The 13678-nt window shown below is 40.8% G+C and overlaps 1 protein-coding gene across 2 annotated transcripts in view; it reads right to left on the bottom strand.

Moving 5' to 3' along the window:
• Positions 1 to 513: 513 nt before the first annotated feature.
• Positions 514 to 13678, bottom strand: part of LOC134533115 (protein brunelleschi) — a 56207-nt gene continuing 43042 nt past the window's right edge. Inside the window, exons 18-21 of one of the 2 annotated variants that reach the window (XM_063370381.1) lie at positions 7832 to 7988; positions 6453 to 6651; positions 5246 to 5497; positions 514 to 2753 (exon numbers count right to left, since the gene is read on the bottom strand). In XM_063370381.1, the coding sequence (XP_063226451.1) occupies positions 2464 to 2753; positions 5246 to 5497; positions 6453 to 6651; positions 7832 to 7988 (898 nt within the window). In that variant the 3' untranslated portion in view covers positions 514 to 2463. The remainder of the gene's footprint in view (positions 2754 to 5245; positions 5498 to 6452; positions 6652 to 7831; positions 7989 to 13678) is intronic. The other variant, XM_063370382.1, reaches the window with a different exon arrangement.

Below are 13678 nucleotides of genomic sequence, written 5' to 3'. Positions count from 1 at the left end.
CCACACGCGCGAGGAGACGACTTCTTCTCACGATGGCGTCCTTCAGCTCAAAGCCCTCCTAATTTGGTTTGTTGTAGCAACCAAGGCACAATGAAACTATGAGAAGTATTTCCAACTGGCGGTAATGAAACTAGTGAAAAGAGATAAGAGATAAGATTATAAACTGAATAACAACTTCAAAGAATATATAACTATAAATCAGAAATTAACTTCCATCAACATCTAAACCAAAGTGAAATGAAACGGCTTACATTAAGTTGGCTCTCTGGTTATGCTTAAATCAATTAATAACATAACAAATTTAAATTAATTTGGAAAATAATCCTGACAAAAAAAACTATAAACTACTGGACTGTATACAGAGAAAAACTATTTAAAGAAAAATATTGTACGAAATGTGGGTAATTCAAAAATTCAATGTTGACATTGAATGTCATGACAATGTTGGCAATGTGGGCCGAGGGGGAGATAAACATTTTATTACAGTAAAAATCAGAAAAAAAAACCAAAACATACATTCTTTTGCATATTTATAACAAAATTTGTATAACATTATGATACAAATACATAATTCTGTACAATATAAATTACAATTTCCTATAAAACTGAAATGTAAGTGAAAAGTCCATTTCAACAAATACAACAAAATAAGAGTCAATTAAAAGTTTTCAGAACCCTATAACTACCTATGTACAAGTTATAGACAGTGTAATTCTCAAAGTAGTAGCTCTGAAAATAACACACACAATATTCTGGGGAATACACTCTTACTATATTATAACCTGGATTAAAGTTTTTTTTATGTAAATAAAGGAATGCACAAAGTAAATCAATTGAATCAACAACAGTGATAACAATTAGAAAGGTATCTGGAACATAGCAGAAAGCCTCAGTGAGAGCAGTTAAGTAATCAAGTGCTGCATTCCAAAAAATTACTCTGCAAGTACATAACTGTCCCACAAACAGTCCAAGTGAAACCTTCACTCACCCCTGGAGATAGTTCCTAGACTGCAGAGTAATTACTAATTACGTTGAACATCTTCTTGGAGTAAAATCTGTACTCTCATGATTTTGGTTCGTTAAACAGAATCTGGGTGGCCAATTTCAATTAAAATACATGAAAGCTGACTTCTGAAACTTACTGATCCAGGAACTTGAGTGAACAGTAGGAAGGCAGAAGAAAGAATTTTATACAACCATAATTATCAGAGGCTGGAATAATTAGCCTTTTTTCCTCCGAAATTAGCATCTATTATTTTATAAGTTTTTGTATACTAAATATCCATGTATACAAATATCTACAAATAACCCTCTAATTTATTTTTTAATTTAAAAAAATATATTTTTTTTCATGCATTTTTGGATTAAAACCATTAAAAAAATTTAATGATTATTTTACTAAAAAAAATTAGTAGTCAATATGAAACAAACTTTAAGTTGCATGTTTAATTTGTAGAATAATTTACAAATCAACTGGATTTATTGGATGGTGCTTATTATTTTGAAGTTATGTTGAATACATGTAACTTGGCTGCATCACGGAGACATGGTAATATTATATAACGAATCATGATGGTCATGAAAACTAGTGTATCTGTAGCCTGTTTTCTTTTCATCCTATAAACCAACCACACAATTTTCATCTACAAGATGAGACAATCTTCGGTAAAGGTGGTGGATGTGTTGTGTTTGTGTATGAACTGACGTGCTGATAAGTCTTATGTGACAGACTTTAATTAAAATAATTTTAAACTCTGTAATTTTTAAAAAAATTATTATTAAAAAAATTAGTTAAAATTGCATTTATGTTGGAAATTAGAAAAAAAAAAAATAGCCTCTAAAGTGTAAATTAACAAAAAAAATGCATTTATAGCAAGATGCTCATTTTTCCAGCCCCTGGTAATCATCAAAAATTCTACAGCTGTGAGTTTCTGCCAACTCAGAAAAATCAGCAGTCATGCTGCACATTATGGGAAAGCCAACACAAAAATGTAAATGACGATGTTCATAGTCAATTCACAAGCTTTACACTATTTAAACCATGATTCACCCATATTTAAACCTCTCTGAGTGCAAAGCTTTTAAAAGTGCACCTGTTCTCCATATATTGAAAACTGTTCGTACAAAACTATCAGCACGTTCAGTGAATACTGCTAACACAAAATGCATGACCCCATAGATTGCTATGTTAGAGCAACAAAATATACTTCAAGAAGAAAATTTTGTTATCTATATACATATACACATATGTTCATTGCCACAAACCCCCATAACTTAATGGTCTGTGATTCAAAATAAAGAGCAAAGATCTTGAGCTCTTAAAAGCAAATAGAATTTCTTAAGCCACATTTGTAGAGTGAGAAACTACGTAGAGCTTACATCCCACGCAGAATTCAAACAACCAAATCATGCAACTGCTATGGCACATAATACAGTGTGAGGTGTAACTTTTTGGAATTTTCCTCAATATAACACATACACGGGCCTGTACACAGAAAAAAACGACAAAACTATCAAAGTACAGGTACAGTACAAACAATGAACCTCGCAAGCAGATGCCTGCAAACGTTCAAAGAGCGAGGGGCGACTCACGCACGCGGCTACTCGACGACAGTGAAGGCGACGGGGGGTATGAACCTCCACGTGTGTCGAACATCGCTGAGCAGAGAGGAACACTGAATGTCGACCTTGTACTGTCCGGGCGTGAAGAACACCACGCAACAACTGTGCTGGGTGGTGGCTTGCTCTTCCAGCTGCAACAACGCAAACAACGTCACGCTGTCTGATCGACGCAACGCACAGTGCCCTAGGCTGGAAACTGCTGACAGAATCCTCGTGGTGACTTCAACCAGGGCGTCTACCAGTAGCTAGAGAATCTTTTTCAGGACCTTTAAGTAAAAAGTTTCCTTGATCCTTTTTTTAAGTCATGGGTAATTTTTATATACAGCGGAGCATTGACTATCCAAAACAGAGGGTGTTTGGCTAACTGATTTTTCAGATAACCAATCATTTACAAAAACGTTTTTGCCAGTGTCATAGGAGCAATTTGAAACAAATAAACTAGGCCTGTGCGAAAATTCAAATTTATGAATACGAATAATAAACTAATCATATCATATCATATTTGATTTTACCTTGAATTCCAACACTTTAAAATAATGAATATTCTTTTACTTACAAATATATTTAACATAGCATATACATACATCATGTGTTTGTCATATACCACAACATTCACTGTTGAGGTTAAGTTATTTGTGTGATATAAATATATCCTTTTTTGGTGTTTTCATGGGACTTCATGATCAAAAACATGAACAACAAGTGAAGTTTTAACAGGTAAAGTGCCACAGCTTACGAGTACTGCCACAGGACTTCCCAACTTGATAGGGCTATCCCTCATACAGCTTGGTTTAAAAGGAGAAAAAGAAACCATCTCTCCATGCCACGCAAACGCCTGGCAATGGGCATTTGCAGCCATTTGGTACCATTGGGGCACCAAACAAAAGTCGGAAACTCTCAGCCTCTTAAATTTTATTTTTATGGGGATATATATAATTTATTAGAAATACAAACATATTTTTTTAGGAATATTTTATTAGAAATAAACACTTTTTCCTATTAGTCCTAACATTTTATTTTACAATTTAAGGGAACTGCAAAAACTATAACAACTATTTATGATTCTCATTGAAACAAGGTTAACAATAAAAAGGTTGTCCGGGACAATTCGGACAATGTCACAATTTTTTAATTTTATTTTTTGGTATTTTCTAGGCAAATTTTTTCTGTTTGCATCCCATACAGCCTTTTCTATTTTCTCCTTCTTTCCTTTGGAGAGAATGCTGAAGTTTACTTCCTTTCAGTCGCTTAGGTTCTGGTGTTAACGATGAAGGACTTTCAACTGGTAAGAAAGAGGGCCACTTTGAAGGAGGAAGAATTCAACTTCTTTTTCTTTGAATGTCGTGATTGAAATGTCTTTCTTTGTCACTAATTTGAATAATAAGTAACTATTAACTGAACTAGTACCAAAGATAAACTCAATTGCAATTTTCTTGTACCACTTCAAACTTTTTTGTAATGAACTGTTATATTTACTGATCGTAAAGATCAATAAGAGCTTTCCCTTCATTATAATCAATGTTCATTACTCCTCTTTTTGTCACTATATCTGCCATTTCTGGTCCAAGTTTGGTTGATAAAGCCATAACATCTCGTTTGTCCTTCCACTTGAGAACCAATATCTCTTCTTCGCTTTCTTTGGCAATTGACGTTCCATTTTTAGCTTGGTTGTAACAACCTCTTTTGGCAGCCCTATTCTGTTCATTCTAAGTATAACCACCAAATGTGTCCAATCGAGAAGCTTCTTGGCCACCACGTCATAACTTGTGTAATAGTTGTCCGTAATAATGGTTCTTCCCACATCTAATAAACCTTCGGCTAAATTAATCACAATATTGAAAAACCTCACTTTTTTCAGTCCCAAAAAAACACATAAAAATGCTGTTTCCAGCCAAACTAGTGAGATTCTGACTGGCAGACAGCAAAGGAGGAATGATCCAGCTTCCTCCACCTTTCCCACCATCTCATCCTACTGCCTTTCATCAGTCCTAACTACCCCACCCACCCCGGGTAGTAAGTTGCCAACTACCACCTGCCTCTTCCCACACAGCGGTGGCACTGGGCAAAACACTCGCTGCAGGTACCACTGACTGCAACCTTGATATAAATGGATATAACTACATTTATAAATTTAAGGAATGCATAAAATATTATTTTACTACATATTTAGTAATGAGAACAAAAATTTCGGCAGAAAAATAATGTACTACAAATCAACCTTATACGCTCTAAAACATGTAGTATTTGTACCCAAATAATTCTAGTCACGACACCTAAAATATATATTAGTATAAGCCTAGTACAGCTTTTAACATTGCATGGAAAAAAAAAAATTGTTTCGTGTCAAAGCAGCTGCCAGGATGATCAACTATGATATAGACTGGTTCTTGCCTTCTGCGCATGACTCCCATCATTGGCTTACCATTTGCCCACAAACTTGTTGAAACCCTCTGATTTAAAAACACTGTTATGTAATCGTTTTCGAAAGATGCCGAAGATATAGATTGTTAGAATTATTACTCTTAGAGTTGTGTTTTTTGACGCAGTACTAATTTCAAAACACTGATACTGGAAAGCACAAAGAGCTGCAGCCATCAGGACAGGCAGAGGGGGCCGGCCTCACCTGGGGCACGATGACCTTGGAAGGCCCGGCGGTGGCCAGGCGGGTCTCCAGGCGGTGCTCGCCGAAGCCGGCGTGGCCCTGGCCGTCCTGGTAGAAGTGGAACTGGAGGGCGACCTGCAGCAGCGTGCGCTCCAGCGAGTTGCGCACCCTCACGCTCAGCTGCACGCACTGGCCCGCGCTTGCCGTCAGATCCTCCTGGGGCCTCACCGCTTGCTGGTCCACGCTCACGTCTGCAGCACACCGGCACCCCGACTGCCCTTTCCGTGACAGCTGGTTCTAGGACCACCTCCGGAAATACAAGTGTGATGTGCAAGATGGAAGGAGTCCATGCGTGACAGAAGCGAAATTCCTTGCTTATTACGTCACTAGGTATAGTAAACACAATTATCTTTGGCTGTGGTCGAAGCACTGAAATTCATTTAGACTCTGAAACGACCATAATCCAAATTTATGTGATCTCTATATTGTTTGTCATAAAAACCTAACGTAAACGTGTTTATCTTTTTTTTTAAAACCTAGTCGAATATGGTACTGCCATCTTAAGTTACCAAAAAAAGAAAACAATGAAGACCAGTAAAGTATGGCGTAACAAAGATAATTGTAGTTTTTTATTTTACTGGTAGACAATGGTCATAACTAAGGTTCCCATCCACTGAAGGTTAATAATGTACATATAACCAAATAATGTTTAATAAATGTCACATGTCTCTCAACCTCTGAAACTCACTATGAACAAACTACAAATTAACGAGAAGTTTGACACTACATACATTTGATTCCGCTTCAAATCAACACACAGTTCTTTGTATCCCTTACATTAAACGAATGCTAGTAAAAAACAGGATACAGTTTATCAACAGCAGATTAATTTATGATTGAAATGCATTTTTGTTATACTGTTTCAAGACATTTGAATACTGCATAGTACAAAAAAATTACTGATACTATTTTGTGTTTAGTATTACGTAATACGTTCCAGTGTTTCCCAGGTTTCAAAGTCACCTTTGCCATTCCCCGAGTTTTTCCCCGTTTTCTAGATTTTCCCTGTGTGCGGAAACCTTGTGTGTTAAAAAAAAAAATACTTCAGAGAAACCTACAATAAAAAGAAAATATTGAATGTAAGACAACCTCTGTTAAAAATTCAAATAAATTTGCACAGCTCCAAGCAAGACTCGGGAGACGGCAGAGGTGGAACGCAATGGCTCACCCCAGTGCAGCGGCGACATGCGGACGAGGTCGAGCATGGCTGGGGTGAGAGTCATGCCGCGCAGCGGGATGCGCCCCTCCCGGCCGCAGGAGGGCATGGTCCAGCGCAGGTCCACCAGCGAGGCTATGTGCTCGCTGCACACGGCATCCAGCTCCCCCCTGTCGCTCTCCCCGGCCCCTGCGTCCCCGCACTGGTACAACTGCAACCAGGGCCCCACTCAGCCATCACGCTGTCACTGCGCAGCCAAAGCAGGTTAGCGATCGTGGGAAAGGAACTGTTAATGGCTTGGGATAAGTTTTCGTATGGTTTTTACCAACAGCTCAATTTAATTTTTGAAATGAAATATTTCGGTGCTATCGGTCTCATTTTTACACATGCTCTTGAAGTGAAATTATGAAAAGGCACATAAAACTCTGCCCCCCGCCCCCCTACTCCACTTCACCTCCAGGCACCTTTGTGCATGCGTAGAGGGGAGGTTGTGTTGATTTTTTTTTTCTGCAGGTCGGTCTTCACTACTTCTACTCGCCGATGCACTAGACTTGTTTGTTGCTTGATCTGGTGGGGGTGTTTTGTTAGGAACACCAAACCGGGCATGGCCTCAAGGTATGTGGGTATGGGGTACGTTCATTTGCTTCTTTGATTACGTGCATGGTGGTTGTAAATGAACTTCACTTCCTCATGTTTCATTTTGTTCTAAAATTTCATTTAGGCCACCACCTTTCTAAATTATGGTTTGGTGTAGATTTTTTGTGTGCATTGTGGCACTGTACTTTTGGTTTTGACCCATTTGTCCGACAAACACCTGAGAGGCCACGCTGGGTCAGGTGAGTTTTTTGTGCCTTTTCATAACCTTGAGTTTAATGCTTTTCCTTGCTCTGCCCAAATTTGTTTCTCACCTGTTTTGTGTGTTTCTTATGTATTTCATGTTGTATTAACGAGTAATTTGCCCAGTCTTAACTTCAAAGCCCCAGTTGTCTGACTAACTGCCCTATTTGCCTTATAGACGAGTCATGTTAACTCATATCGCGCGTATCTTCGACAGTTTGCCTTTGCAACTTGTACCCTTACTAGTGTTTGCATGCTTTGCCCGCAGGCTGAAACCAATGGTAAGAACTTATGTAAATTAAACCTTTTATGATCCCTGCGTTTTGTGACTGCACCTGTTTGTTGTTCATCAAGTCATTCCTCATAATTTCCCAATAAACCTTCTTGGCTTTATTCACGTTGCACTCTTCTCATTAAAATTTTTAGTGAATGAGTCCCATATGCCGTATCTATTGGTGACCAATAATGGGGGGGAAAAAATGTTTTGATTTGAAATGTTGAATCTCACATATCAGATGCAGACCCCTTGTGAAAGCAGGGAGGGCGGGTGTTACCTTGGCCAGCTTGGAGAGGGGGCAGCGGTCCAGCGGCACCGGGACGCGGCACGACTCCAGGGCTTCTATCAGGATGAACTTGGTGGGCGTGTAGTGGAGCTCCAGCTCTTCACACGTCAGGTTGGCCACGTCCAGCACCAGGTAGAACTGCGAGCTCCTGCTCATCCAAACACACCGCAAACAACCGCTTCACACACACCCTTCCCCCCCAAGGGACACTTTTACAGCCACCAGATAGGCTACTGCAACCTGGCTTCATCGCTGAGAATAACTGCTATGAACGAATATGTAAAATACATGGTTGCCAAACTCTTACTTCAGTCGATTTCCCTGAGTTCTCCCTGTCTTCTTGGTCTGTTATATATTTCAATACACAAAATTATTACAACAAATTTCGACAAACATATAATTAGAATGAAGAAATGACTGTAACATTTTTTTTTTCATGCACATACATACTGTATGCAGTTTACACTGTTCATTTCCAGCAACTCATTACCAAATGAATAAGAAATTAATTTATTTTTTGGCACAAATTCTGTTTTATTGTACAAACTTGTATTATTATATAAAACTTTGGTCTGAAATAATTTTTCATATTACCAACCAACCATTAATGCAAAGGGTGGAATAAACAAGGGTTTGAGGTGAAACGCCCCTCGTGCCTCAAAGTTTAATTATTTTAAATTAATTAAAAAAGAGCCTTGGAAACTGCTGGGCAAGAAAAAAGAGACAATTAAGTTATTGACCAGAGGTGGCACGAGGTGGAGAACAAGATAATTTGGAACTCCCTGACACAAGCAACTAGGGAGCTGGTGGATCTTTTAAGGGAACAAGGTATATCATAAATAAATTAACACTACACAAGTAGCTTGGTCTATAGGTTCCCTGTTTTATTATTAAGGAATTTTGTGTTCGTATTATTCAAACCTGACAATAAAAATCTTAGTAAATAACAAAGTTAAAGGGGGCGCCCCAGGATTAATTAAAACAGTACATATTACACCTTAGCAAAAAATTATTACATAATTAAAAATTTAAAAATTGCACCAAATTTGAATGTCCCAACAATTACATCGATGATTAGTTTTATTGATTCTACATATTCTTGAGGAAAGCACTGTTCGCTGGTAGGCTATTCATTCGATTAATGTAGTTCGTAGCTAGAAAGTGGGGGGGCGGGATGTTGATTTCACATTACCACCCGGGTCTTCAAAAAATAACGCCGGGTCGCGGAAACCTCTCTTCTAACGTGACCCGCAGTGGAGGTGCAGGACCACGAGCTGGGAGCAATTTGTCTCTCCAGCACTTCGACCCTGTCTGAAACCCAAATCAAATCCAAAACGAATTAGACTTGCTTCCAGACAGTCCTATACCGTCGGCGCAAAAGGCCAACAAACGGGAATGGGGGGGAAAGAAAAAAAATTACTCACCAACCAGGGTGTAGAGTTCGGAGCTCACTAGGTGTCTCGCGCCGACATCAGGATGCCGCGGACCGAGAAATCAGGATGCGCGGACGAAACCGGAATTTTTAGAAATACATAAGAAGAAATAAAAATTTAACTACGCATGACTTTTCTAAAAACTACCTCTGCCTGGCTACTGTACAAACGGGATCACATCCCTTAAGCAAAATGACTACATTCTCGTGCACGCGAAAATCACCGTTCCCGCAAAAAGCCTCTTAGCGCAGAGGACGTAGAGGAGACGAGGTCAGTAGCCGAGGTCAGAGGGCTGAGTGCCCCGCCATCGGCCAAAGCACCTAATTAAATCGGGCGGTAAGACCCCGGGTCAAAGGAGGGGGTAGGTTCGGTTCTAAGCCGAAAATTTCCGAAGGAGTCCGAGGCGGTCGTGACAACAACACGACATGCGCGCTCTCTACCGGACCGAAACGAAAGTAAAAAACATTCGACTTCTCCGGGCCGCGAGAGGAAAGCATAGTGCCTTATGGCACCGCGACGCTGCCTTCTAGCGGCGTAAGGGGGAACTACTTGAGGTGGTGAGCAGACTTGCCACCAGGTGTCATGAGGGTAAGCTCTGCACGCTGGCGACCAGGCCCGCGGTTACTTTTTTTTTTCCGCTAGATGTCAGGGATGTGTCTGTCGGACCCGGGAGAAGGTTTTTGCATCAGGTCATCGTCCCGTCCGGTCACTGCTCCTAGCCTAATTTCTCAGAACTGAAGTGAGGAGGAGAGAGAGGAAGGGGGGCAGAAATAGCCACTAAGGTGGGAACGCAGCTCCACTGGAGACTGCTTCGTGACGAGACATGCTTTTCTCAGCAGACCTCTACAAGGTAGCAGCTTGCAGCCCAGGAGCTGCTCAAAGCAGTTTTGCTCATGCAGGGAATTAAAATTACAAACTCGGGACGTGACTGCAGGCGAGAGAAATTTCAACCGGGCTGACCATGTCCACATTAGACAGCAAAATATCAGATTGGCCCCCTGGGAAGGGGCTTCGGTCCACTGGCACAAAGTTTAAATCGGTGGCGTACACCGGCCTAACAAAAAGTAAATCACCACCATTAACCACCAGATAAATTTAAAAAAATGGAAACCCCAAAAAATTTTAAAATTATAGAATAAATTAAAAAAAGTGACAAAATGCCTAATTTCCGGCACATACTCCCCCACTTGAATGCGGAGCATATAGGGAAAATAAAACAAACACTTACACTGCTCAGTAAAACTAGTACCAGGTTCGCCTGTATCCTACTACTTATATTCTAACACCTTTGAGACGCGTCCGCCTCTGAGGCACAACATATCGATAACCCTTAAACAAACTTATTAAGTAAGAGCTTATTAACTAAGTGGCCACTTAAAACTAATACAACGTAAAGCTAGCATTCTAATTTCTAGTACCATGTATTTTTAAGACCTCGAGTATTTCTGGCATGCGTAATATTAGAGAGTCCCCTGTGTTAGGGGAAAGAAATTAAACACATCTACTTTAAGTCAGCCTGTGTTTTCTTTAGATGGGAGATGTGCGCTCTGGTCACGAATTCTCCTGAACTGGGGTCAGCTAGGCTAACCGTCACTGGCGTTAAAAATCGCTGTATTTGAAAAGGACCTCTCCAGCGGTACGCCAGCTTGGCGGAAAACTTATGCACTGCCTTGCTGAGTGGGTGTGCCTTACAAAGCACAAAATCGCCTACCCTATAAGGGTTAGGAGATCTGTTTTCGTTGTATTTCTTTTTTCTGCTCTCATGAGCCAGATTAAGATTTTTACGAGCTCTTCTCCAAATCTCCCTGATGTCTCTCGGATCATCGGGCAATAGGTCATTCAAAGACCAAAGATTTGAAAGAGGGGTATTTGGTCGGTAAGTGAACATGAGTTCGAAAGGAGTACTTTTGTGTCCTTCATGATGTGCATAATTAAAGGCCATTTGCAGCCACACCAAATTCGAATCCCATTTATCCTGCTCCTGCGCATGGTAAGCTATTAGAGCAGACCGGAGATTGCGGTTAAATCTCTCAGCATGCGAGGGCTGTGGATAATAAGGCGAGGTTGTGACGTGCAGAATGCCATGTGAGAAGCACATGTTCTTAAAAATCCTAGCCGTGAACTGGGTTGCATTGTCTGAAACTACTATAGACGGGACTCCCGACGTCTTGAAGATCTGATTACGTAGCGCAGATACAGTGTTTTCTGCGGTGGCTTTTCGCATGGGGATGAGCCAGACAAATTTTGTGAAGGCGTCGATACACACCAGCAGCATAGTGTTTCCTGTCTTTGAGCGCGGGAAAGGCCCGACAAAGTCGATAAACATCTTTTGCATGGGGCGCTCGGCCACATCTGAAGTTAAATAACCGAAACGAGTGTTCTGCGCTGGCTTACTCAGCACACAGATTTTGCATAGTTTCACCTGCTCGGTGATGTCCTTGTGCATGCCGTCCCACACGAAATGACGTCGGATAGCCTGAATGGTCTTATATATACCGAGGTGTGCGCCCACCGGCGAGGTGTGATAATAATGGAATATCATATTACGTAGATTTTGCGGGAGCACGATTTTGTATGTTTTTGATTGGGGGGTGCGTTTTTGCAACAGCCCCTTAGACATCCTAAAGTATTTTGGCGCCGTTCCTGAACTAAAAAGTTTAATAATACTGGAAATGTGGGGATCAGCTTCCTGCTGGCTCTGTAAATCCTGAAATGCCAACGGAAAGTCTGTCAATAGGGCTTGACATAAGAGTGGTGTTCCTTCGGGCGGAGTCTGAGTTGGGTTTTCGAACATGCGAGACAGTGTGTCCGCTACTATATTGTGTGCCACGAATATGTTGGATTTTGAACTTCAAAGAGGAAATTTTTGCAATCCATCGCCCGAGTTTCCCTAATTGTTTCGGGTGTGCCAAAAGCCAGGCTAATGCCTGATTATCTGTCTCCAACAGGAATTCCCTGTGTTCTATAAATTGGCGGAATTTGTCAATGCCAAAAACCACGGCAAGGCATTCTAATTCGTAGATCGAGGAGGCTTTCCTCTCGGCGTGGGTAAGTGTCCGCGACGCAAACGCAATGGGCTGTCTACAGCCTTCGACTTCCTGTGACAGTACTGCGCCTATAGCCACACTGGACGCATCAGTCTGTAAAATGAAAGGTTTGGTGAAGTCTGCCATGCGGAGTACAGGCGGGGAAGAAATCGCCTGTTTCAGGAAATTAAAAGCTTTTTCTTGTTCCGGACCCCATGTGAAAGGTGTGTTTTTCTTACGCAACGTATTTAGTGGTGCTGCGTGCTCAGCGAAATTAGGAATATATTTTGAGTAAAAATTTGCCATACCAATAAAACGTGAAATACCCTTAGGGTTTGTGGGAGGCGGAAAATCACGAATGGCTTGTGTACGTGAAGGATCAATGGTGACTCCCTTGCTAGAAACCAGGTGTCCTAGAAAAGACAGTTCTTGGACTGCAAACTTAACCTTTTTTGTGTTGACAGTTAACCCCGCTTTACGAAATCTACTTAGGACTTCCTCTAAATGTTTGATGTGTTCTTCGAATGTTTCTGAATATACGACGACATCGTCTAGGTAGTTGTACACTGTTTTGAATTTTAGATCTCCTAGTATCTGATCCAGGAGTCGAGTTAGTACTTGGGCTCCCGTGGCAAGTCCGAAAGGTACTACTGTGTATTGGTACAAGTTCCAAGGGACACAGAAGGCTGTGATGGGTTTTGAATCCGCAGTAAGGGGAATTTGGTGGTAGGCAGAATTTAGATCAAACACACTAAAATATTTGGCTTTACTGAACCAATGAAAAGCAGTGTTTAGGTCTGGCAAAGGTATGTTTTGTATCACTATTTTCTCATTAACTTTTCTGTAATCAATTACACATCGTTGTTGATCCTTGCCCTTAGGCACCAGAAAAGCTGGGGAACTGTAGGCGGATGTCGAGGGTTCGATTACCCCTTTTTCCAAAAGCTCCTGAACATGATTGCGCATCGTCTGCATCTTAGGGCCTAAAAATTGATAAGGGTGAGATCTCACTGGTATTTTATCCGCTAACTCAATTTGGTACTCGACTAATTTTGTGCGACCTAATCTACTAGTCAAGACATCTGGAAAAGTACTGCATAATTTATCAATGGCACCCCGCTGCTGTGTATTAAGGTGCTCGTGTGAAGTGGTGTTGCCCTGATCCAAGATGGCTACCGTTGGCTCGGCCGGAACTGAAACTATTTGTTCAGGGGTCCCACAAGGAATAGGATTACCCATGTTGAATTTAAAAACGAAATTCTTCGCCTGAAGATTAATGATTAGACCTGTCTTGGCAATGAAATCAGACCCGTAGATTAGGTCTGTGGCAAGTTGATCAGACACCAAAAATGGGAAATTCCATGAATATAAATCAATCT

The sequence above is a fragment of the Bacillus rossius genome, chromosome 6, assembly GCF_032445375.1.
Source record: "Bacillus rossius redtenbacheri isolate Brsri chromosome 6, Brsri_v3, whole genome shotgun sequence".
In the NCBI taxonomy this organism is placed as follows: Eukaryota; Metazoa; Arthropoda; class Insecta; order Phasmatodea; family Bacillidae; genus Bacillus; species Bacillus rossius.
This window is presented reverse-complemented; position numbering and strand designations above follow the sequence as displayed.